This window comes from Triplophysa dalaica, chromosome 7, assembly GCF_015846415.1.
Source record: "Triplophysa dalaica isolate WHDGS20190420 chromosome 7, ASM1584641v1, whole genome shotgun sequence".
Taxonomy (NCBI): Eukaryota; Metazoa; Chordata; class Actinopteri; order Cypriniformes; family Nemacheilidae; genus Triplophysa; species Triplophysa dalaica.
This window is the reverse complement of record NC_079548.1, coordinates 12,657,747-12,684,071: the sequence shown is the minus strand read 5'-3', so window position 1 is coordinate 12,684,071 and position 26,325 is coordinate 12,657,747. Positions and strand designations below refer to the sequence as shown.

The 26,325-nt window shown below is 37.3% G+C and overlaps 3 protein-coding genes across 4 annotated transcripts; 2 read left to right on the top strand and 1 right to left on the bottom strand.

The window, feature by feature from the left end:
- The first annotated feature begins 607 nt into the window (after nt 1–607).
- Nucleotides 608–6,448, top strand: pih1d1 (PIH1 domain containing 1). Of its 2 annotated transcripts, none has more exons than XM_056752873.1 (11): nt 608–699; nt 938–1,020; nt 3,304–3,361; nt 3,696–3,884; nt 3,990–4,051; nt 4,150–4,231; nt 4,734–4,830; nt 5,568–5,597; nt 5,760–5,838; nt 5,925–6,068; nt 6,224–6,448. In XM_056752873.1, the coding sequence occupies exons 2-11, from the start codon at nt 940–942 to the stop codon at nt 6,257–6,259; spliced, it is 858 nt and encodes a 285-aa protein (XP_056608851.1). In that variant the 5' UTR covers nt 608–699; nt 938–939; the 3' UTR covers nt 6,260–6,448. The 2 variants fall into 2 exon arrangements, with proteins under 2 accessions (XP_056608851.1, XP_056608850.1); XM_056752872.1 differs by having other exon boundaries at nt 5,544–5,597.
- Nucleotides 6,449–10,408: 3,960 nt separating this feature from the next.
- On the top strand, nt 10,409–15,067 carry tnnt1 (troponin T type 1 (skeletal, slow)). Its single transcript, XM_056752881.1, has 11 exons — nt 10,409–10,419; nt 10,982–10,999; nt 11,504–11,525; nt 11,623–11,683; nt 11,966–12,082; nt 12,157–12,234; nt 12,392–12,505; nt 12,618–12,727; nt 12,817–12,907; nt 13,014–13,054; nt 14,912–15,067. The coding sequence occupies exons 4-11, from the start codon at nt 11,627–11,629 to the stop codon at nt 14,955–14,957; spliced, it is 654 nt and encodes a 217-aa protein (XP_056608859.1). The 5' UTR covers nt 10,409–10,419; nt 10,982–10,999; nt 11,504–11,525; nt 11,623–11,626; the 3' UTR covers nt 14,958–15,067.
- Nucleotides 15,068–21,257: 6,190 nt separating this feature from the next.
- Nucleotides 21,258–24,307, bottom strand: syt5a (synaptotagmin Va). The gene is made up of 9 exons (XM_056753347.1): nt 24,151–24,307; nt 23,989–24,003; nt 23,687–23,859; nt 22,984–23,079; nt 22,639–22,806; nt 22,066–22,233; nt 21,860–21,977; nt 21,559–21,692; nt 21,258–21,467 (listed from the first exon to the last, which is right to left on the bottom strand). Exons 1-9 carry the CDS (start codon nt 24,305–24,307, stop codon nt 21,258–21,260), a joined length of 1,239 nt encoding a protein of 412 aa, XP_056609325.1.
- Nucleotides 24,308–26,325: the final 2,018 nt, after the last annotated feature.

The following is a 26,325-nucleotide window of genomic DNA, read 5'->3' as shown; positions in this document are numbered from 1 at the left end:
CCTAAATAATATATGTGACCAAACTGTACCACAACCAGGGGTGCCACCAGAAATTCTAGGCCCTATGGAAACCAAAATTTCTGGGCCCCCTACAAATAGGAAAATGAAAAGGGTGTCTGCTCTTCTGGGCACTAAATCAGACTGGGCCCTTAGAATCGTCCTAACCTTCCACCCCTTTACGGCGCCCATGACCACAACACATATTTAAACCTAAACTTATATTATGGAATTTCACAGTTGCCATAAAGTTGTGATGGGCTGGATACACAATAAAAGTTCAATAGAAAGTAATGTTTGTACTCTATTTTACCAAACATTTTTTGTATTACTATAGCTTTGCTTACTGTATAGCTTTTTTTAGCTATCACTTTGTTCACGACAACTGCACTAATAAAAGAACATTTGTAAAACAATTAAAGAAATACATATCAATGAAAAAATCACCATCAATTTGGCAGTCTATGAATAAATATAACAGTATGATATCCAGCATCTTTGGGAATTATTCATAATTATTGTTAAATTTCAAAATGTGTCCTGACTCGGCACACTCATTCATTTTATTTCGCTTTTGCGGAAACGTTAAACAGAGTACTTTTATTTTGACAGACGTGCTCCAGCGTCATTTGTATCCACATGTAGAGCGCAACATTGAAACGATTACATATTGTTACTAGCGACCACAACAGAATTCGCTCAGTGAGTATAATGTATCTTTGGTTAAATTGATCTTTGGTTAGATTGATCTTTGGCTGCATGTGTTACATAGGCATTTAGCTACAGAGATTAGCGTATTAGCAATGATGTATGTAAATATTCTTAGATTAACACGGGCCATAACCCCTTGTTTGGCGTTTAAATTCACATTACATACTTAAAATCAGCAAGTTGTTTGTTTGTTTGCCAACCAGTGTGTGTTGTGTGTTCTTGTGTGTAGTCATGGAAACGGATACGTCTCTCCTCAGTGTTGAAATAGAGGAGAAAAAGCAGGAGGAACTTTATCAGCAACTTTTGCTTCAGGTAACCGCCGTGCCAAAAGTCCTTTAATGTTAGTTTAAACCATCATAACTTGTGTGTTTATGCAAATCTATATACGCACACACAGTTGAAAGAAAAAGTATGTGAACCCTTTGGGCTTACTTGGATTTCTTCATAAATTGGTCCTAAAATGTGTTCTGATCTTCATGTAAGTCACAACAATAGAGAAACACAGTCTGCTTAAACTAATACCGCACAAACATTATACGTTTTCATGTTTTTATTGAACACAACATGTAAACATTCATAGTGCAGGGTGGAAAAAGTATGTGAACCTTTGGGTTTAATAACTGGTTGACCCTTTGGCAGCAATAACCTCAACCAAACGTTTCCTATAGTTGCAGATCAGACCTGCACAACGGTCAGGAGAAATTTTGGACCATTCCTCTTTACAAAAGTGTTTCAGTTCAGCAATATTCTGGGGATGTCTGGTGTGAATCGCTCTCTTGAGGTCATGCCACAGCATCTCAATCGGGTTGAGGACAGGACTCTGACTGGGCCACTCCAGAAGGCATATTTTCTTCTGTTGAAGCCATTCTGTTGTTGATTTACTTCTATGCTTTGGGTCGTTGTCCTGTTGCATCGTCCATCATCTGTTAAGCTTCAGTTGGCGGACAGATGGTCTTAAGTTTTCCTGCAAAAATGTCTTGATAAACTTTGGAATTCATTTTTCCATCGAAGACAGTAATCCGTCCAGGGCCTGAGGCAGCAAAGAAGCCCCAAACCATGATGCCCCCTCCACCATATTTCACAGTTGGGATGAGGTTTTCATGTTGGTGTGCTGTGCCTTTTGTTCTCCACACATAGCGTTGTGTGTTCTTTCCAAACAACTCAATTTTGGTTTCATCTGTCCACAGAATGTTTTGCCAGTAGTGCTGTGGAACATCCAGGTGCTCTTTTGCAAACTTCAAACGTGCTGCAATGTTTTTTTTGGACAGCAGTGGCTTCCTCCGTGGTGTCCTCCCATGAAGTCCATTCTTGTTTAATGTTTTCCTTATTGTAGATTTGTCAACAAAAATGTTAGCATGTGCCAGAGATTTCTGTAAGTGTTTAGCTGACACTCTAGGATTCTTCTTCACCTCATTGAGCATTCTGCGCTGTGCTCTTGCAGTCATCTTTACAGGACATCCACGCCTAGGGAGTGTAGCAACAGTGCTGAACTTTCTCCATTTGTAGACAATCTGTCTTACCGTGGACACATGGACATCAAGGCTTTTAGATATACTTTTGTAGCCCTTTCCAGCTTTATGTAAGTCAACAATTCTTGATCGTAGGTCTTCTGAGAGCTCTTTTGTGCGAGGCATGGTTCACATCAGACAACGCTTCTTCAGAACAGCAAACTCAAAACTGGTGTCTGTGTTTTTTATTGGACAGGCCAGCTTTAATCAACACATCCAATCTCATCACATTGATTGGACCCCAGGTTGGCTGACTCCTGGCTCCAATTAGCTCTTGGAGAAGTCATTAGTCTAGGGTTTCACATACTTTTTCCACCCTGCACTATGAATGTTTACATGTTGTGTTCAATAAAAACATGAAAACGTATAATGTTTGTGCGGTATTAGTTTATCAGACTGTGTTTCTCTATTGTTGTGACTTAGATGAAGATCAGAATACATTTTATGACCAATTTATGAAGAAATCCAAGTAAGCCGAAAAGGTTCACATACTTTTTCTTTCAACTGTATACGCAGATTTGATGAATCAATTGAACAGTCATTCTTGAATGGTAGGCAAATGAATGAACTGTCTAAGTTATGTTGAAAACTCTGTCGTAATATTTAGCAGTTAACCGCACTGTTTCATTAATAAGCAATAAGGTATGAGAGGCTGTTTTACCGTCACGACATTGACCAATAAAATATTGCATACTGTGTATAGACTACTGCGCTTCTTAAGATGAACAAGCTCAGTCACCATAATGAATCAGCAATGTCAACATTATGCAAAATATTTTAGTCCAAGCAAATGATCTCTAGAAAGCCCTTCTCTTAATAGATGTGTTCCACAATCCTGTCAGGATTTGAAGTTGCAGTTTTACCACCTTTAAATTTAACAATATATGTTTTTATACATTTACAGCCAGAAAATTGTATCGCAGGATAAACCCTAAACAGGGTCTTTACTCTGTACTGTACCGATCGAAGTCAAAGACATCTGCCTGCTTTAACAATGACTTACAAATTGTTGTTTTATTAGGACCTTCCAGTCTCTCTCCGTTATATCTGTAAAGTTAAAAATATTTGTGTATTTTCAACCTTGCAGACTGTGCGGAAAGTGCAAGGCGACACTCCATCTGGCAAAGTCATTCGCCCTCAGCCAGGTTAGTTAAGTATACAGGTGCTGGTCATATAATTAGAATACTATCAAAAAGTTGATTTATTTCTATTTGTCAGTTGTCAGTTATAATCATCAACACTTGAAATATATCAGTCTGTGTGGAATGAATGTATACATTATAAAATTTTCACTTTTTGAATGTAATTAGTGAAATAAATCAACTTTTTGATGATATTCTAATTATATGACCAGCACCTGTATATACATTTTTTAGGACTCGTGAAGATCAATATTTTTTGAGAAATAAGTATTACAGAACACCATTGTTTGTGCCTCACCCTCTTTCTTTTTTTTCCCTGAATTTCCTGTCTATGCAGGCATGTGTGTAAAGACATTGTCGATGTCAGACCAAAAGAAGGTCTTTCTGAATATCTGTCAGTCAGAGACTGTACCACCCCCTCCTCATCTGTCCCAGGAAGCACTGGTGACCCTACTGGAATCTGAGGATCCCACAAGTTACAGGGTGCCCATGAGCCTCGGCGAACCCCATGCGGAAGCAGACAACAGTGAGCAATTCATGTCCTCACAGTGTATTGCTTTCTTTGTACTGGTGTCTGAATATGAGAACGAAGCACATTTACATTCTATTTATTCATTACTCTGTCTACCAGGCTCACAAGGCTGCACAGTGTATGATGTTGTGATCAATAATGAGTTTTTCCAGAAATGTCAGGTGAGGGTCTTGTGTGTGTTTTCACCTTGAATATTATAACGTTCCCTCTGCCTTTATTTCTGCCTCCATGGTTATTATTGTATGCTTGTACTCATCAGAAAGACACCCTGTTCCAGCAGTTTTTGATCGCAGTTTCTTTGGAGGGACTGGAGAATAAATATGGCCTTGAGTTAAGCAGAGGTCAGTCTTGATGGATATAACTTATAGCCTACCAGGAATGCACAAAGGTTTCCGTATGAAAAATTTAATTTCACTTAAAGAGAATATAAACCTAAAAAGCTTTCCTGTGGCTAAATGGTATGAGCATGGCACTAGCAATGCCAAGGTCATAGGTTCGATCCCAGGGGATTGTACATAGTCAGTAACAAATGTATAGTACAATGCAATGCAAGACACTTTGGATAAAAGCCAAATGCATAAATGTAAATTTATAAAAGTATTTGTCCGAATATTTGATCAGATGTTTTTATTCTAAGAATCAAAAAGTTGATGGAAAGTTAATAAAATGAATCGGTGTAAAAACAACTTATGTAGCTATCTAAAATCTAAGTTATTTATTATATATTAAACTGAATGTATTTGCATACAGTTAGCAGATAATTTGTGATTCAGAGCATTCCGATCTGTTAGACAAAGAAACAAAAAGCTGGAATCTTAAGCCTTCTTTTTTATTTCCTTTTAGATATAAAGATTTTGAAGAACAGAAAGTTCATGGGCTCTCTCGCAGAGCAAAACATCCGCACCAAGAACAAGCCAGTTATTCAAGAAATTGACTCGAAGTGAGTTCTCTTTTTCTTAAAATCTTTCTTAATTCTTGCATAATGTTAATGTTTTTATTTTTTATGACAAAATATAATTCATATTAGATAAAGGTAGTCCTGCACCTTTAAATGTGGGCATGCAATGCTACTGTAAAAAAAACCTCAAATCAAAATGGAGTAGGGCACTGTTTGTTCTTTCCGCTTGATAGAAATGACTGCCAAACCTACATTTTTCCAGAATTGCGTATGATGTGGGACAGTTTGATTGAACTATTTTAATCCGCAAGCTAAACAAACGCTAGACACCAGTCTCACTAGGGTTCCTTTATCGTGAACATAAAATTCATCTTTTCCCTATAATTGCTTTCCAGTATTTATAAAGCAAATATTCTACATGACCATACTCTACATCCCCAATCCTACCCAATATCTTAACCTAACAACTACCTTACTAACTATTAATAAAAAAAAAATTAAGAGTTTTTTGAGGGAAAAGTCGTTGTTAATGGTTTGTTAATAGCGAGAATTGCCCCCTATACTAAAGTGTGACCCTTCAGTGTTATGTTTCTGTTAAGTCAGATCTGCCTGTTATTGAGTTCAATCTGGTCAGCCAAATGCAAGTACTTCTGAACTCAGTATGTGTGCTTAAATTATATACTGTACAAAACACTAACTTGACTTTTTATTCTGTTTATATATTGCAAACCATTCATTCATATTCAACTATGCAGATCATTCTTGTTGTATTTAAACAGGGAATCTCGGTCCTTGAATTCAGCCAAACTGTGAGTGCTTTTTAAAATTGTTTGAGTACAACTTATTTGGTTTGTTACTATGTAGACTCGTGGCTGTGTTCAAGTTGTGACAAGTTCTGTCCTCACTTATTTACGCTGAGTGTGATATATATATCTCTTACTGATTTTTGGCTTTCTTTTCGTCAACTGCAGCCCAGAGTTTTGTTTGTTGATTGAGCCCCCAACTGGTAATGCAGAGTATCTGATTGCTGAGATTCAGCTGCCTGGGGTGGTAAGTAATAAAGGCTAATAGGAATCACATTCAGTCACATGTGCGAAAAATGTCTGTTTTATTTTTTTTCTTCCTTGTTTTTACAGATGTCTGTTCGTTCTATTGTTCTGGACTTGGGAGAGGACAGGCTATTACTGATTGCCCGACCTTCCCTTTTCCACTTGGATATTTTCTTTCCCCTGCTTATAGACCAAGAAAACAGTGTTGCAGAGTATAACACAAACACACAGGTAAATTATTCGTTTTGCTAAAAAAAACCTCAATTTTAAAGTTTATAATCAATTCATTTTTCTGTAATTAAAATGTTGACTTTTTAAAATCTATTCTGTTTCGCAATGGGTTGATTGGAGTGCTTTAATCACAATCTGTGTCTTTTTCTTTTCAGATGCTCACAGTGACCATGCCAGTAGTGTCTTCATAAAAAATTATTGCAAGACTAATAACTCACAATAAAATGTAATATTTTGTACATAAGCACTGCGGATGATGCGGGTGTAATATTCATTCATGTCACTTCTGTTTTAACCATAAATCAGTGTAAGTTAAATTGAAAAATCGTTTTTTCATGTGATTAGTTATTTAATAAGTAATAAAATTCAAAGCTGAGGAATATCTGTGTTATGGTATGTTATATTGAAATGTCTCCACAATTGACAATGTTGAAGATTTACCCAAAAATAATCCCTTAAATGTATACATTTATTCTACCATTATGTATTTGAATTGTTCGCAATGTATTTTCCTGGGGCTGGAGGATGGAGGACAGCTTACTCACATGGGGTCTGCAGCTCACATGTTTATAAAGTCACAGTCAAATCAGGCTGCGAAAGAGGAGGCATCTTGTTCCGACATGTGTTAAACCAAATTCAGCTTTAAGAGAATAGACCCCTTCTTCCTATGGTAATTAATAATAATGGCATGTGCCTGAGAGTGTATTTAAGCTAGGCTGAATGAAGAGAAGTCAGTTGGTCTGCAGAGCAACTCGGCTTTGTATATTTGATATTAAAGTTTATCTTTTGGCAATGGATCAAAGCATATTGTTACAAAAGAAAATCCTTTATCCTTATTCCCTTTATTCTGGTGCTATTATGAGTAGGCATAATCCTTGAAAATTGACCAAGATTTGCTGTATACATTCTTTTTGCAAAAGTGTCTGAAGATAAAGTACTGCCAAGTTCAGGACTGCTAGCCATTTGCTAGAAAATAAACGACCCGAAAGTACATTCTGCGATTTTATTGTGCAATGATTTTCTAAGTTTTTTTATTTCTGCCAGACACTATACTGGCAGCATTAAACTTTGCATTTCTATAGAGACAGATGCAAAACAACAACAAAATGGAAGGCTATAATTGCAATTAAATAACTAAGAATTAATTGAACATTAGTAGTGGTATAGTCCACGTTACACTTATATTACTTAAACATACCTGTAACAGATGGAACTTCATCTTTTAATCTAAACGTTATCTAACCCATTACCTTATTGACGCAAGATAGAAAGTATGTATTCTGGGAAGAACTGCGACTAAATCCCCTGTGCTATTTTTGTCCCCAACTGTCCCTTTGTTTTTTTGATCTCTTTATATATCCCTGTCTTTGTCGTATGAGGTCATTCCCCCTGTCTCCCCTAATCCTTTGTGGTGGTCATCTTTCTGTCCCAGGGTTCATTTCTAATCCACCCATGGTCGTATGCCGTAGCTGCTAACACCCTCCATATGTCCCTGTGCTCATATAAAAACACCCCATTGTCCCCATCACAAAACTCTCTTAAATTACTGGGACTCTTCTCTCATTGAAAGCCTTTGTGTGCCTTTGCTCCCTCTTTCCACAGAGAATCCATCCAAACTTCACAAAAAGGTAAACGTCTTTCTTGTTACTTCTTAATTGCACACCCTGTATAAGCCTTTTGCCAAAAAAATGTCACAAAACACTTCTAGAGTCTGTTCTTTTCTTTTGATAGAAATTCAATTGTGGTCAGAATGTAATCATAATATATTAGTAAGTCAGAAAATCCAAAAGAACAGCTTAAATGTTTTTAAACGAAGGTTTATTTATCTGTTCAGTTCAGGTAACTGTTCCATTGGCTATTAAAGTTTGGTGTATCGGTGTGTTTGTATATGGATCAGATAAAAGATGGAATTATATAACTACTTTCAGGCATGTGTCATGGCAATGGTCATGCCCGTACTTTCCCCTGCCATACAGTAAGTGCCTGTTGTGTCTGAATCAATGTCTCGGACAGAGAGCTACAAACCCCATGAACCATTGATAAAATCCACTCTATTAGCATGAAGACTGAGTTGTGACTCGTGTAACTTCCCACTGCCTTCCTGTCGGAAATGAACCTCCCACCGAGTTCAATGGCTAATGCTTTCATACTGGTTTTTTAGCCACCCCCACACAGTCCCCCTCTGTCCCAAAATTACTTTTACGTCTGCCCTTGAACCCATCCGAGGAGAGGGCATTTCCATTTGTCATTTGATCCATTTGTCTATCACGTTACACGGAATTTAGATAGACTAATGGCCTTTAGATGCTGAGAATCTCATTAGCAGATTGAAAGCCAGATGTCTGTGGCTTAAGATGCACAGTTTTCCGGACACAGTAAAGTATAAAGGCGGTGGTGGCCACATGATCATTTCTGTTGAGCATCGACAAGCACCTATAAAACAAATAATGCAGATGATGCTGCCAGGATGAGAGACAAATTATTTTTTTAGTTTTGCAATTATCCACTGTTCTAGTATTGTATTGTATTGTTTATTCGTAAAAGTACAAAGAACACATGGCATTTACACACACCAGTGCCTCACAAGTGACTTCATTTAAACAAATTTGTCCCTGGAAGAGACAGTTCACCCAAAGATGTAAATTCTGTCATTTAGCTATTCACCCTCAAGTTGTTCCAAACCAGTATTCATTTCTTTGTTCTGCTGAACACAACAGATGTTCATAAAATGAGGAAAGCAAATAGTTATGGAAGTTTTTGAAATTTTGCCCCTACTATGGAAGTCGATAGTGCCCAAAACCTGTTTGGTTACAAAATTTCTTCAAAACATCTTCCTTTGTGTTCAGCAGAACAACAGACTCTATACAGGTTTTGAACAATTTGAAAGTGAGTAAATGATGATAGAAATTCGATTTTTTTGGTGAACTGCCCCTTTAAGAACATGATTCATAATCTATAATATACAGTCAGTACCTGCTAATCAAAAAACATTTTGTTAACGGATGACAAAATCAGAATGATATTGAAATAGAAAAGCGCACGGTTAATTGTAGTATTAATTCAATTCATTGACATAGCGCTATTCACACTGCGCATTGTTCCAAAGCAGCTTTACAGGAAAAACAGAAAAACACAGAAAAGGTCAAACACAGAACAAGAACAAGAAAGATCATTCTAATAAATAATATCTTATGAGGAACACGGCGATAAAACGGATAAAAAAGTTTCAGAAGTTGTGTCTAATTCTATCTTTATTGTCTTTGCATTCCCACCTGTTGTCACCCTTTCAATCTTGTTGTAAGGCATTCAGAGGGTTGTCAGCACTTTGACAGAATGGAACAATTAGATCTGTTACTACGTTGGTCTTAACTTGTCACTTTCACCTTCTCTCTTATTCTCCGAAAGAAACATGCTTTTGCTTTCTTTTTGCTATAGAAAATCATGTCTGATGCAGAGGAGGAATATGAGTGAGTTATTTTTCTTGATTTATAATGTTATTGACATTACTGTTATTTAGTATTTAACTGTTTTTCTCCTTATGTCTTTTAGAGAACAAGCAGAGGGTGAGTAGAAGACTTTCTTACCTTCAAATTGTTCTTTGGTTTTTGTCATGTAGATTCTTGGCTTGTATTTGCACCAGGCAAAACTTTAGCTATAGGGATTATCAGTAAAGCCATGGCATAACGTGTACCTAGAGGCCAATTATAGTTGCCTCATGAGGCCACACAGAGCTCTGATTGGTTCCCCACAACCATTCAGTATCCTGTATCACCCTGACACCCTGTCTTTTAATGGGACTGTTATCATTGCATACTGATCTCAGGTTTCTATTCACATACACCCTCAACAAATGGTGCATGCATACATAATCCTGTTCACACGATTGCATTCCATATCCTTATTCTTTCAGATCTTGTGTGTGTTCTCTCTCTGTCATTCAACTAATGTTTATAATACAGATTCAATAAGATACATGTATATCACATCTATATTAGTTTTCTCCATCATCATGGCATTGTCTGTGTGTTTGTGGAAACAGAGGAGGAAGCTACAGAAGATGCTGAAACGGGTAAAATATCCTCTCTATGAGGGATCCAAGATCTTAACACAAAGAACATGTGACCTTCTTTCCTAAGTGTCCACAAAAAACGTAGAAATAAATGTAAAAATGTCTGTAGAGAGATGCCGTGATTAGTGGGAGCTGCGTGTCAACACACCAGACTCCCTCCATAATCTGCATGCATTTTAAGAACTTAAATTGCTGTTTGAATTTTTTCATCTTTCTCTTACAAATCCTTTTTCTGGATCTATATATATATTACAGAGTACCGAGAGTTTACAGAATATCAAGGTAGTTGAAAATCATGCATCAAAAACAAGCATCTTCAGTATTGTATGCGAAAATCAAGTAAATGTGTAGACAATACATTACTGTATGTGTCACTTATTGGCATTGGCTTGCATACATGTTGTAACATTTGTTTTTACGGACAGTGCATTTGATAAATGTTATTTACCTGTAATGCTTTGTAGATTCAATATTTCCAACATAGACAACTTATGCATATGTTTGTGGACATGCTGTGTATTTGTTAATGTATAGGCTACATGCTGTATGAAACTGAGAAAAAACTGTTTATAATATAAAACCATACAATTTAATTAAAAATGGCATAATTAAAACAAGCCTATGTTTTATGGCCTTTTTTATGGCCTCAAGTTTTTTGGAAGGACAAACTTTTCTTCTGATTACTCGTTGGGGAATTCTCATACAGTATTTATCTTATACCTTATCTATAGCTACCAAATGTTAATAATTTACTGATATTTGATCTTTATCATTACTCTCTCCAAATCCCCATTATTCAATGTTAATGTGTTCTTATTCTCTTTTTTTCTGTTGTATTAACCAGAGGAGACTCAGGAGGAAGGTGACGGTATCCAAATGTGAAACAGATATGGCTTATGAATCGCATGTTAACTGATATGTAATGAGTAAATAGAAGCATGCTAATGCTTATGACTGATGAGTCTTTACTAGACAAATGTGTGATTTTTTATTTTTAGTTTCTCTATGAATATTTCAATCAAAATATGTTACTGCATTGATCAGCTTGTAGATATTAAAAAATCTTTGTTTTGCACAGACTCACAAACGTTTAGATTAAACAATGCCATGTTATTAAAATACAACAAGTAAAAACTGTTATTTAAAAGCTGCATCACTGACTTAAAACCATTAACAGTTTCTCTGAAAATGAACTGAATGAACTAACTGTGTCCCTTGTTCCACAGTTGCTTAAAAGAGACTAGCTTTGAAATGCCAGTGATTTTTTTGTATGAAACACTGCAAAAGGCAGGAAGCCAGTCGCATGCTGTTGCATAGTTACATTTTACAAGAGTTTTCCTGTTTCTTTTTCCCTTTTATATTTTAGAGGAGGAGAAACCACGTCCGAAGTAAGTGTTTAGATTAACCACATGCACAGTCTGGATTTAAAGTTTCCTTTTAGTTGATGCCAAACATTTCTTCCTTCTGTTCATTGTCCCCACGCAGACCCATGGTCCCACAACTTGCCCCTCCAAAAATCCCAGAGGGTGATCGGGTTGATTTTGATGTAAGTTCACTTTCAAACATATCTTGATCGTGTATGAAGGAAACAATTTTGAGAAACAATGGATAACAATCGGCCTGAAGGATTTCAAAGACCCATGATACTGTTCATTTTGTGTTTCCCTTATATAACATGCCCAATTTAGTTTATAAAGCTTATAAGCTATTAAAAATGGTGAATGTTAACATGGTGGCATAAAAATGTATTGTTGTTTTCTTTAAGTAAACTGTGTTTTTCTGTTGTTTTGGCACATTTAATTCCTAAAATAAAACTTCTTCGTCTCAGGATATTCACCGAAAAAGAATGGAGAAGGACTTTCTAGAATTACAGACTTTAATTGATGCACACTTTGAGCAGAGGAAAAAGGAGGAAGAAGAACTGATTGGTCTAAAGGATAGAATTGTAAGCGCATATTCTACACTCTTATACTTGAATTTCTCTTCATCTCACTCATGTCTTTTCTGTTTTGTTTTCAGGAAAGGCGAAGGTCAGAAAGAGCCGATCAGCAGCGTGTTAGAGCAGAGAAAGAAAGAGATAGACAAATAAGGATTGCGGTAAATTAACTGATACTTATTGATAATTCACTCCATGTAAAATGTGATTTCTTATCATATCAGACATCCTTATTCATGTACACACTATACCAAAATATGAAACAAATGTGATATCATTTTTTTATTGTGCTCTTTCATCTTTAATATTGCGTCTTAGGAAGAGCGTCAGAGAAAAGAGGACGATGAGGCTAAAAAGCGAGCAGATGATGATGCCAAAAAGAAGAAGGTCCTATCTAATATGGGGGCCAACTTTGGTGGCTTCTTAGCTAAGGTGCAATAAATGACTAATGTACATGAGTGTTCATACCGTATGCACACATTTCAACATTTGTTTTTATATAATTGTTAGTATGCTTTTGTGTTTGTATGTGCTTCTGTTCCAGGCAGAGCAAAAAAGAGGAAAACGTCTGACTGCACGGGAGATCAAGAGAAAGACTCTTGGAGAAAGGCGCAGCCCTCTTGGCATTGATAACATGCGAGAGGATGGCTTGAGGTAAACGCACATAACCAGTATGAATAGACCACGGTTCACTTTATGTATCCTGGCAAGACACCTACCCATTCCTCCCCCTCCATAAACAGACAGCAAGCTCAGGAAATGTGGAACTGGATTTCCCAGCTAGAGTCAGAGAAGTTTGACCTGTTGGATCATATGAAGAAACAGAAGTACGAGGTTTGTAAATGTCTGATTGGATGTCTTTATCTTGACCAAGGCAGACATTGTGTGAAACACTCTACTTTAATTCTAATATTAATAAACCTTTGTTCCATCTCAACAGATTGTTGTTCTGCTGAACAGGATTTCTCACGCTCAAAAGTTGTAAGTCCAACAAACTCATAAATGATTTATATTACTTGTAACGCATGGAATAAAACCAGTGTTCAATTTGTGAGTTTCCATGCACTGCTTGTTTAATGTGAAAAAAAGAGACAACAAATCGCACAAAGATTAAATATACAGTTGAAAGAAAAAGTATGTGAACCCTTTCGGCTTACTTGGATTTCTTCATAAATTGGTCCTAAAATGTGTTCTGATCTTCATCTAAGTCACAACAATAGAGAAACACAGTCTGCTTAAACTAATACCGCACAAACATTATACGTTTTCATGTTTTTATTGAACACAACATGTAAACATTCATAGTGCAGGGTGGAAAAAGTATGTGAACCTTTGGGTTTAATAACTGGTTGACCCTCCTTTGGCAGCAATAACCTCAACCAAACGTTTCCTATAGTTGCAGATCAGACCTGCACAACGGTCAGGAGAAATTTTGGACCATTCCTCTTTACAAAAGTGTTTCAGTTCAGCAATATTCTTGGGATGTCTGGTGTGAATCGCTCTCTTGAGGTCATGCCACAGCATCTCAATCGGGTTGAGGTCAGGACTCTGACTGGGCCACTCCAGAAGGCGTATTTACTTCTGTTGAAGCCATTCTGTTGTTGATTTACTTCTATGCTTTGGGTCGTTGTCCTGTTGCATCGTCCATCATCTGTTAAGCTTCAGTTGGCGGACAGATGGTCTTAAGTTTTCCTGCAAAATGTCTTGATAAACTTTGGAATTCATTTTTCCATCGATGACAGTAATCCGTCCAGGGCCTGAGGCAGCAAGGCAGCCCCAAACCATGATGCCCCCTCCACCATATTTCACAGTTGGGATGAGGTTTTCATGTTGGTGTGCTGTGCCTTTTGTTCTCCACACATAGCGTTGTGTGTTCTTTCCAAACAACTCAATTTTGGTTTCATCTGTCCACAGAATGTTTTGCCAGTAGTGCTGTGGAACATCCAGGTGCTCTTTTGCACACTTCAAACGTGCTGCAATGTTTTTTTTGGACAGCAGTGGCTTCCTCCGTGCTGTCCTCCCATGAAGTCCATTCTTGTTTAATGTTTTCCTTATTGTAGATTTGTCAACAAAAATGTTAGCATGTGCCAGAGATTTCTGTAAGTGTTTAGCTGACACTCTAGGATTCTTCTTCACCTCATTGAGCATTCTGCGCTGTGCTCTTGCAGTCATCTTTACAGGACGACCACGCCTAGGGAGTGTAGCAACAGTGCTGAACTTTCTCCATTTGTAGACAATCTGTCTTACCGTGGACACATGGACATCAAGGCTTTTAGATATACTATTGTAGCCCTTTCCAGCTTTATGTAAGTCAACATTTCTTGATCGTAGGTCTTCTGAGAGCTCTTTTGTGCGAGGCATGGTTCACATCAGACAACGCTTCTTCAGAACAGCAAACTCAAAACTGGTGTCTGTGTTTTTTATTGGACAGGCCAGCTTTAATAAACACATCCAATCTCATCACATTGATTGGACCCCAGGTTGGCTGACTCCTGGCTCCAATTAGCTCTTGGAGAAGTCATTAGTCTAGGGTTTCACATACTTTTTCCACCCTGCACTATGAATGCTTACATGTTGTGTTCAATAAAAACATGAAAACTTAAAATGTTTGTGCGGTATTAGTTTAAGCAGACTGTGTTTCTCTATTGTTGTGACTTAGATGAAGATCAGAATACATTTTATGACCAATTTATGAAGAAATCCAAGTAAGCCCAAAGGGTTCACATACTTTTTCTTTCAACTGTATGTGCAATATTTTTGAATAGCAAAGGTACAGCAATTATGTTTTCAAAAAAGTTTTCATATTTTTCATCTTTTTTACATCTTTCTGTTTCACAGCAAAAAAAGCCATGGTAAAGGGAAAGTTGGAGGTCGTTGGAAATAAGTAAAATGCTAAAATGATGTCAACACAGGATCTATTTCTTCTCTTACTCCTTTGACGCTTTCACGCTTTGTCTGCCAAAACTTAAAGCGATTTCTGGATATATTCATAATAAAAAACCCTCTTATCAGCAGCTGATTTTCACTTCTTCACAGTAAGACTTGTGTAGCAAGGTACATTGAATATGCAGCTAAAACATGGAAGTGGAAAGTTGAGGAAATAAAATACATATACGTACTCTTAACATTTCCAGACTTTAATCCTTGAACTGAGTTTGAAGAGTTTATACTGTGTGCATGTAATGTAGTTGATAAATCATGCGGTGTGGAATGATGCCTTTCACCATTGTGGAAACTATTTCAAACTGAGTTCCTGGAATAGGACTCCAAAGTGTGTTCTGAATGACTTGTTTACGGATTAATAATTAATGGTTATTATTGAGATCTTCACCTTTTAACATAGACACAGTGGGTGAAGACTAAAGATATCGGGACGATAACGTCTGAATAGCACACATCCATTGTCAATTTGTAGGTGAATCCGGAAGGCTAATTCTCTATGGGTTCCCATGGGAATCGCTAATGGGGTACTAAAAAACCCTCCGTGTGTGAGAATGTAATTCATGTTGTGAAACGAAATGTGAATGTCTTCCTAAAATCCCATTAAACATTCCCTAAGGAACTCCATACAGCTTATTATCCTCTGGGTTTGTCAAGACCCGAAAGGTACGCACAGGACCCAGAGCATTTAACCTCTCATCTTATCATCCTCCACAGAAAGGAAACAGCAAGCATCCTTTATGAACCTGGAAATGAGAGGGTTTTGCCCCACCAAGATGTCATCGAACTTGACATGACACGCAGCGATAGCTGCTAAATAGACCTTAATATATATATATATATTTTTTCTGTAAGTTCCTGCAAAAAGAGAAACTATCAGAGACTGAGCACAGATATAATACCAGACTGCGCCTATTACACCATTCCTTTAACAGATCCCTCTAATCATCTCACAGAGACTTTGTTGAATAAGCTCTCGTTCTCGCGTACATCTGCGAGGCCCATTTCGAAATGTTTACCTCAATCTTCAAATGATGGAATTCAACCAAAAAATGAGTGAAAGTGTCTGTGGAGTGGTTGTTTGAGGACATAGCAACCACACTGAAGCTGAGTGATGTATGCAAGCACACGATGCACGTATCCAGTGCTCGAATTGAAGGGAGGCTGGGGGGACCCGGGAGCCCCATAAGGAAATATGGGCCCCCCCATAAGAAGTTAAAAATAGACTGAGGGGGTCCCTCAGTTAAAAAATGATCATTACAAATATGATTCAATTCATGCAATGGATATGGTACATTTTGTGAAATAATTATTTACAATATTTTAAACAAAGTTTGTTTATATTAAGTTTGCCCCGCCCCACGTCTAAAGAACGCTAACCGCAGAACATCGTTGACTTGACTACTTGACTACTTGATACTTGATTAAAAAATGATAGAAGAATAAACCTCCACTCGCATTTTCTCTCTCTATATATATTTCCATTATATTTATCAACTCCATGTCAGGGCTTTTGTAGGCTATTCCTTGCGTAAATTATTACTAGGCCTGGTTCCGGGGTGCTAGAGCTATCGATGAAGATGATTGACAGCTTTTTAGTAATTATAAAGGGAGTGCTCGTTGTGCGGTTTCTGTGGTATATATAATCCATTCAGAATATAAAACTTGTTTTTCATGCTGCTAGCATTAACGGCCACACCCCCGGTTTTCCATTAAAACTAGACCTCAAATTACTTTTGTCTAATTATCACGCTAAAATAAAACACTTTTGTCCGTTATATGTCCAAATTTCATAAAACGCAAATTAATGATATTTTTAAATGACAAATTCATTCATTCTCAAGTGCGCCACACAGTGTTCGATGAAGACATGTACAGGAGATGTCGCACTTAGACAATGACGTGTGCTGATCCTCTTATATTGAAAGTGTTTTCTTAAACTCAGCACTTACTATAAGTTTGATTATGTAAGTCTTTCTTTTTGTAAGATGTTATCTCACATTGTCAGAACAGTTGCGACGGGTTTCTAAGCAACCAATGGGACACACGGGTGGTGGAAAAAATAGGAAAGGGAGCGAAAATATGTTAAATCTTTTGCTCTCCCCAAGAACATCTCGTTCCTTTGCAAAACGTTTGTGTTTCCGGAAGAATATCATTCTTCCTTCAGAAAATGTTCGCAGTCCACGGAGATTGTTTTGGAGACATAAACCCCTACCCTTCTGAATCTGCAATCTGGTTCATATGGATTATTTACAGGACTTTACAGATAGCCACTATGGATTTTGACGCGTCCTCTCCCTCACTCGTTCAGATCAATTATTGTATTAATATTCCAACAAAATGAACAGTACTCAATTACAGCAATATAAAGAACAACAATCAAAGGATAAGAAAACAATAAAAAATAAAGGAAAGAAAGAAAATTGGTAGGAAAAAGCTTATCATACATTTTGAAATTAAATGTTAATCTTACTGTAAATAAATTTAAGAGATTTTGCAAAGAGTGAAATCTCAGCAAGACAGACATCAAAAAGCTAAATCTTATAAGAAATTTGTATTTTTTTAAATAAAAAACCCACAATGCAAAGTAGAAAAATAACAGTAAGATCAACAGCAAATAGGACCCCCCAAGAGCTTTGACACAACTGGAACACTGGTGCTGCTGCCAGGTTGTTATGTGATTCGCTGGTCCCCGCCAACTGGTGGGTCGCATCGGGCTTCTGGAGCGGCCGTTTCGTTTATATGCGATACACTAGTGTATCACTAGCGACATCCAGTGGAAGACTTTAGGCATTAGTTTGCTTTTTCAGTTTCTTGTGTTTTGGGGAACACATAGGCCGAAGCCTTTATTACACACTAAGAATTGCTGGGTTAGAAAATAACCCAACCTTAACCCAGCTGCTGGGTAACTATGGGACAGAACACGCGCTGGGTTATTTTGACCCAAGTGCTGGGTTTAACCATTTGACCCAAAATGCTGGGTTGTTTGTTTGACCCAACTAGTGGGTCGGGTTAACTGTGTTTCTGGGTAAACATAACCTAAACATCGGGTTATATGTTGTCTCATTGCCTTGCTACTTTTATATTTACCAATAAAAATAAATAATCTGAAAGGAATGTAAAATTATTATAATTTTTCTCAAATGCAATTGTAAATATGCGTTTTTATTAAATTTATTTCTTTACATTTATTGAATGGGTGCAATTGTCATACATTTCATCCAACACCCACAGACACATAAAAACAAGTTTTTCTAGATCAGTTTCTTTAAAAACACAAAACTGGGTGAATTAGGCACTGTAGATTCGTATTCTACATGTCACATTCGCAGCATTAGAACACTCAAAAATATATTATTGACACATGAGAATCAGTCCAAACAGTGTGCCATTAAAACTAAACCAAACAAAGACTCCAAACAACAGACAATACATGTGACAACTTAAAGCATGTTACATGTGTCCAGAAAAAACTGTTGTCCTCAAAAACTTCCCTCTTCACTCATGTCCATCAATACGATAAACTGCATGCTGGAGAAATTTCTAAGTAGGAAGAGAATGCTTAGTTAACATCAAGCACAGAAAAGGACTTGAAACAGATCAACTGAGCAACAAGTCAGTTTCAATGGCATGTCCCGAAACAATGGTGAAGGTCTGGGATGTCATTGCTGCCTCGTCCCCAAGGCACAAAATGTGCAGAATACATCACTGTTCTCTGCATTTTGCAAGTATTCCACCATGACAGTCCCCACCTGTTAAATATATGACAGTTAGTCTTTAAACATAACTAAAATTTAAGTTAAAATGCATTTAATGAACAAACATAGAGGCCTTATAAAAACAATAATTTTAGAAGAAAATTACAAAAATCACTTTTAGTATTTTACTTCATTCACTACATTCATATTGTATATCATTTACTTCTGAGGATATAACATACAGTGATGGCCAAAATTATTAGAACACTTGTATTTTTACCAGCTGGAAAATGGTATAAAAGTCAGTTATTTAAAGCGCGAAAATGCTAAATTTTAAATTATTGCTAGTTGGTTGGATCCGGCACGTCGCAGACACTTGAAAAAATATCCCCTGAGATCAAGTTTTGTATGAAATTATCTAATTCTGACTAAAAATTACAAAGCCAAACAGTAGACAAACAGTAACCGAACTATACCATGTATTTCTGACCTAAGGCTAGTTCATACATTTCCATGAGGATTTAACGTGAAGGATAAAAACCTTTTAAAGTAAAAATATGCACACGTACACACATATTTATATAACATAACGATAAAGCGATTGTTAAGGACTTTTTTAATTAGCATGCTAAACTGCTTAATTACTTAACGTTAATCAATCACAGAATAAAACACTTCCTCCGCACAGAGACAGATCAAATACTGCATTAAACAGTAAAATCAGTGTGCTCTTACCACAAATTATAAAAATTAATCATATTATCATATTTATTTACCTTATAAAATCAGCTTGATGTGATGTGTGTTGCCGTCTGACAAGGAGACGCGTGAAGGATCCAGAAGGTTCGATGAAGTGGATAAAATGAACAAACCGGTTGGGTCAAAATAACCCAACCCAGCTGTTCAGTGGTTAAAGAACCCCTACAGTCCATTTGACCCAGCATGAGCAACCCAACTGTGTGTTTACAGTACCTCAAACAACCCAAAATTATGACCCAGCACAAATAACCCAAAAATGTGTTTACAGAAATAACCCAGCATTTTTTAGAGTGTAAATATGTGTGAGACTAGTGTAGCTGTGTAGTGACATTGCGTGTACAGCTTTTCTCATGGAAGAGACATTCTCCTTTATACACAAACGTATTGCATTCGTTTGGTCTTTTCTCGAGTTTCTTGTGTTTAGGAGAACATGTGGGCCGAAGCCTTTAGCAAATCCGTGCTAGACTGGTGTGGGGAGCTGTGAAGTGACACTGCTTGTAGGCCCACACTATCCTCACGGAAGAGAAGTTCTCTCTCATAAACGAATGTATTGCATTTGATAGCTTTACAGCGTTTCAAGTGTTTTGGGGGACACATGGGCCAGGGCTCTTATAAAATCTGTGCGAGTCTGGTGTAGGGAGCTGTGTGGTGTCACTGCTTGAACACGTTTTTTTTCGGAGAAATTCCCCAGAATGTTTTGTGTGGGGGGACACATTGGGCGACACATGGTACAGTGAAGTCATAACACAGGGTGGGCAACCCCAGCATGGGACGAGGGCTACCCCATTGATAAAGAGCCTCCATCTTTGATATGTCCTGGAAGAATATTTTGTGTGTGTCATTTCAGATAATTTCACTTATCACTTTAAATCTTAACATGTCTGTTTTATCCCCTTTAACATCAAACATGTTTCATTAAATTTCAATACATTTTTAGTTGTTAAGTGTACTGCAGTCTTTGTGACTTTGGCTGTGTCCTTTCTGTTGGTTTCCATCATCCCCTCCGTGTGCCCGCCCAACCCAGACTCTAATACCCTGCTCACATGTATGGCTTAGTCTAGCGCTGTACTTGGAACACGGACGAAAACGGCACAAGATTAATCCAGGCTTTCCCTACATCCGTACAACTCATTATTGAAGCAAACCAGACAATGTCTATGGACAATGGTGGATATCTTTACTCTTACTGACCCCTTTAATGATATTAAGCCTTTTTACAATATACAGTAACAGTATGTGTAATGCAATCCCAATCAACCAATATCAACCCCATTGGCCATAATTTATGACTCATGTCCATTAGTGTTTAAAATGAAAACAAATCATACAATTTGTGACAGTGTATGTTGTATTTACAGTATAGGAATCTTGGTTCACAGAATGAGAAGAAAAATTTGGATTGTTCTTAAAGAGTTACGAACAAATACAAACAAACATCCAACACTATCAAACATTTTCAAACCTTTAAATAAAACAAAATATACAGAATAACAGTTTAAAAATGATTTCTCCTTTGTGTGTTTCATAGTAATGTTAAAGGAAATAATACAACACCAAAGGTAATAATAAACTATTCTCAAAAACATCAGCGTGGGGACAGATGTGTCGACTGTATGAGTGTGTTGCCAGTCTATTTTTTTTTTAATATACACAACTAATCAGAAAGGTGCAAAAACAGTATAATTCTCAAATAAGATGGAAAGTCATCAACAGTGGTGAAATACAAATTTCAGTTGTGTTTAAATATATTGCAAACCTTTTTGATTTACTGTAAAACAAATGTATGTTTAGCGCATAGGTGTCTTAAGGGCAGCATCTAGTTCCTCTTCAGTCAGAAGTGTGTGCCACTGTGCCACAGGGCGTCTGGGATTTGCCAACATGTCTGACCAATGGCGCAGACCCACTCCACTAGCACCAAACCCTATCCAGCACTTCCCGATAGGATCGTTGCTCCCCAGCTTATCATAGTCATAGACGGTGATCAGCACCTGGATCTTCTACAGAGAAAACATAGAAAAATGTGTTCGTATGTGTTTTTCATTATACTTTCAAAACGTATTTTCATTGTACTTGGATGTTGTAGACTACCTGTATTTGAGCAAAGGGGATTTCAAAGCTAAAGCTCTCATTGAAATAAGGATTCAATGTGTTCTGCTTAACAGTTGTCTTCTTCTTCTTAATGCGCTTTCCATTGTGTTGTAAAACCACTTTTACAAAAGGATCTAAGGAGTAAATGATCGTCAGAGAAAATTGCTTTGTAAGACTGTATAAAAATAGAAACAGATATCACTACAATATAAAAAAGTTTTACCATAATGGGGTATCAAAAAGGAAATACTATTTTAAAATATAAAACAAAGTGTTACACACGTGCAGACACCACACTTACCTGATAAACCTCCAACGTCCATTTTCTTCAGGTTTTTGGCTTCCATGATACACACAGTGAGCTTACCCGAGGTGGGCACATAACGTAGGGAGATACAGATGTCACCCAGCTTTTCTTGCTGTTGGGTGGAAAAGACGAATTATAAAAATCAAAAAGCATAAAGATGTGGCAATAGAGTGTATGGAAAGCATGCAGTATATACTTACTTCTTCTTTCTCTCCTCCAACCAGGTCTTTCCATTCATGTATGGGTTGACCCAGATCAATACTATTCATGGGGATTTTGATCTCTCCAATTACATCATGTTTACCAAATCGGTCAAAGTCAAACACTTGAAGGACCAGGGTCTGCCCAGCAAGATCATTAAAGGGTATCTGAAAATACAGGTATGATGTCATGCGTCTCATAAAGGCCTGTTTTCAAACCTGTATGACTTTCTTCCGGCAAACACACTAAGGTCATTTTTATATCTTGTTTCTTTAAAATATCTCCTTTTGTGTTGAAGAAAGAAAGTCAGACAGGTTGAATATTACAAGAGGGTGAGTAAATGATGACAGAATTTTCATTTTACTATGCCTTCAAGTAACATTGATGCTTTTCAGGCTAAACTTAAATTAAAACATTCCGTGTTGCCTCAGGCTTTTTTTGCTGCTCAATTTTAGCGTATTGAAATGAAATTAAAAATGGAAAAATAAAAATGTGTCAATGTTTCTGTTGAACATTATTTCTATGGAGAAGAGACATCACAGAGGATGCACAGGGTTATGTGACATCAGTACCTTGAAAATGAATGTCTCGTTGAAAACAGGACAAAGGTTCTTGCGCTGGACTTTCGTCTCAAACTTTTTTTTCTTGTCTGGTAGCATATATACTTTAACATAGGGGTCAGAAGTTCCACCCATATCCATAGCAGGAAGGTCTTGGGCTTGTAAGATACCAACAATGAGCTGCAGAAGAAAAGATTGAGGGTTTAGAACTACATCAAGTGCAAATGGAGCAGATTCTTACAGGCAATTACATCATACAACATAATTGTAGGATAACGCTTGATTTGTGGAAGAAAGCTCATGCAGGTATGCTGAACACCATATCTACATGACACTCATTTCCAACGAAATACACACCTGATTTTCAGTGAAGCTGTAGTCCAGAGTATACTCCAACTTTCCATAACACTCGGCTTCTTTATCACCATCGCCCTCTCCTTCCTTTGCTTGTTCCTTGGAAAGTTTAATATAAAAGACATTATAGTATCATTGCTTTGTTTTGAGAAAAACACACATACCTAAATGAAAACATCTATATGACAGTCCTGTAATCTTTACATTATAATTGTTGCACCTTCACAGGTGCAACCATGCTGTATATGGGAGTCAGAAAGCAGAGAGTGTGTTGCGCTTTATTTCTATCATAATGCTGCTACTGTCATAGAGGCGATCATCTGAATTATCTTTCATGCTTTTTATGCAACAACCTGAATAGTTTAGGTCTATCGCAGGTCTTGGCACATTTAAAGGGATGATTTACCCCAAAATGAAATCTTTCATTGTTTTCTCACACTCTTTTCATTTCAAACCTGTATGACTTTATTGCAAAAAACAAAGGTATATATTTAGAAGAATGTTGATAACCAAATATTGTTGGCCCCCATTGACTTATACTGTATGGACACAAAACCACTGAAATGTTTCTCATAATATCTTCTTCTGCATGTGTTCTACAAAATAAAAAGTCGTATACAGGTTCTTGAAAACATAATGACATGATCTATCGACAGTGATCTCTAAATATTTTGCCCTTTACATGCTTTGAGCGCCACACTCTTACCTCGCCTCCTTCTCCATCTCCCTCCTTTTTCATCCGTCTACGTCCTCCCTTCCTCTCTCTCACTTTCTTTGTTTTCTTCTTTCCTCCCAGGCACTTCTTATAAATGCAGAAAGCAAGGCAGCCGACCAGGGCAAGTACAACCACAACTATGGCTCCAATTGCCCACATGGGCACTGTGCAATGAAGAGAGAGCGAGAGGAAGTAAAAATAAAGGAGAGTACTCATTCAGTTACCTAGAAATGGCCTAAAATGAAAATTGTGAAAGTGGGAAGATGGATAGATGGATAAAGTTTGAAACTTACATTTGATCTTAGGGTCTGAGTTGATAGAAAAGGTGAAAACATGAAGGATTGACACATGAAAAGTGGAAATGGACCAAGCATTGAGGAATGAATTAAACAGTTTAATGACCTAAACGATGAAGCTGTCATCACTGTGCATATCTTCAGCATACAACTACTTACTTGGTAGATGCCCAAGCTCATTAAAGAACTTGTTCTTTATATTTATGAAGTTATGAGAGTGATGAGAGGGAGGAGGCGGGGGTGGTGGGGCACGATTAGGCTCCTCCTCAGGCTCCGCTGCCCTCCGCCCACGATGCTCCATGCTGACCAATCGCATGGGTGATCAGCTAAAAACATGAAACAGAGACTTTATCATGCATCAATTGTCTACACATATACCTCTAAAATCAGTACTGTTCACATGAAAGCATACGGTTGCCTCCTCTTTACGACCTTTCTCAGTGTCTGGTGTGATGTTTGAGGAGAAAACTTTGACGCCATGACACCCACGATGCCACTTTTTAAATCCTGTTGTCATTGTGAAAGACAAAACATGAATGTTTCCCAATAATGTCTCTGCCCCCTTGCTCTGCTGAACTGACCTCGTGTGGCTGTCCAACAGATGCATAATGAGATTAATTGCCAAAGCTAATCCAACAATCCTCGGCTTTAAGCAAGATAGGAACAGGCACCTCCCCTTCACACCATCAATAATGTTTTGTCACCCAGTCACCATTGACTGTATGCGTTTCAATAACACAAAGGTTTTTTCGCATCCAACATAGATTCCCTGAGAATCTGACTCATTTCACCAGGCGCTCATTTAATAAACTTCAGATTTCACCTTTAGGAGGCACAGTCCTCTATTATACCTCAGAATGTATCTGTTAGGGACTAATTTAAGTCACAAATGCATTAGGCAATCTTTACTTTAGTCCTACACTTTAGACATTGCAGAGTCAAGATACAGATTTTCTCCTCAAGTATTTTCTGTAAAGAGCAGATAACTTGCATAATATGACAGTGCAGAAACACAATTTGTATCACCTATTAGCAAAACTGCTCTAATCTGGCCTATCACTCAGGACGTCACAGGACATCAGACTGCGTCATTTATTCGGCCTTGTTTTTTTCTTCATCTCTACTTTGTCCCTCACTCTACAAAACTGCTGTATTTTCGGATTACCCGGATCTCATCCAGACACCCATTTTGATAAGGGAAAAAATGATGCGTGCCACACAGATAAACATCGATTCAGTCAAGCAAAAACTAAACAATCTTTAGTCGAAAAAAAGTCATAAATAATATTTTGCAATTTACAAAGATTCTCAGATAATTTTCTGTTTCTTCAATAGTCAGTCTGCAAATATGAGCTGTTCATCATTTATATCACATTGAAACGTTTTTGCACTTCACTTCAAATTATGCAGTTTGATGAAATTTCTTTATGAAATAACAATTTTAGATGTATTTTAAGAATGATTTCACATCAATTCCACATGAAGTTCACAAGAAAAACAAACTCATAATGCGATGACATCGAAAAAATATTTGATTAAAACAAATAATCAAATTTACCTGATGACTCTCAGTTGTACCAGTAGAGATGAAAACCTCGGTTTTAGTTGAAGAGGACAGTTACGCACCACACTGATCCACACTCATCCCCTCTCTCTCTCTCTCTCTCTCTCTCTCTAAAGCGCATTTGAAGCGTCAATCCCTCTTTCACTTGGATTAACAGTTCCCTGCCTTCTGCTCGTTGTGTTGTTTCCTCGTGTGACAATCTTATGTCATCCATCTCATATGTCAATCAGTTTATCACTTTCCCATATCGCACATAATCTCTTGCATGATGTTTATCCGCTTTTAATTTCAGATATAATTTCTGTTCAGTGACCTCTCTAAATCCGATTAGATTTAGTTTTCCTTTGTTGATATGGCATATTCTGGAAGTGTGACCGACACACCTCGAAACTCTCTTCTTTGCTTTATACCATATATCAACCCAAGTTTCAAGCACTTTTGATGTGAATGTGGGAATATTGGTAAACTCAAACGTCTGTTAAATCACACAATTGCTCGACCTTTGAGCTTTCATGACCGAGGTACGGTCATGTAGGAAACGCTCTCATGTGGTGAGATAAAGTATTACTACTGTTGTGCAGAAAAACGAGATTTGCTAAAAAAAATATTTTATAGCATATGTGTTTTTATAATGTCACACTATTTATCTCACAGGGGCGGTTTCCCGGACTTAAATGTGAGAGATGCTTTGATCGAAAAACAACTTGCACTGACATATTTTAAAATGTATTACTGCATCTCAAGATGCACACAGTAATATTTCTTAGAAT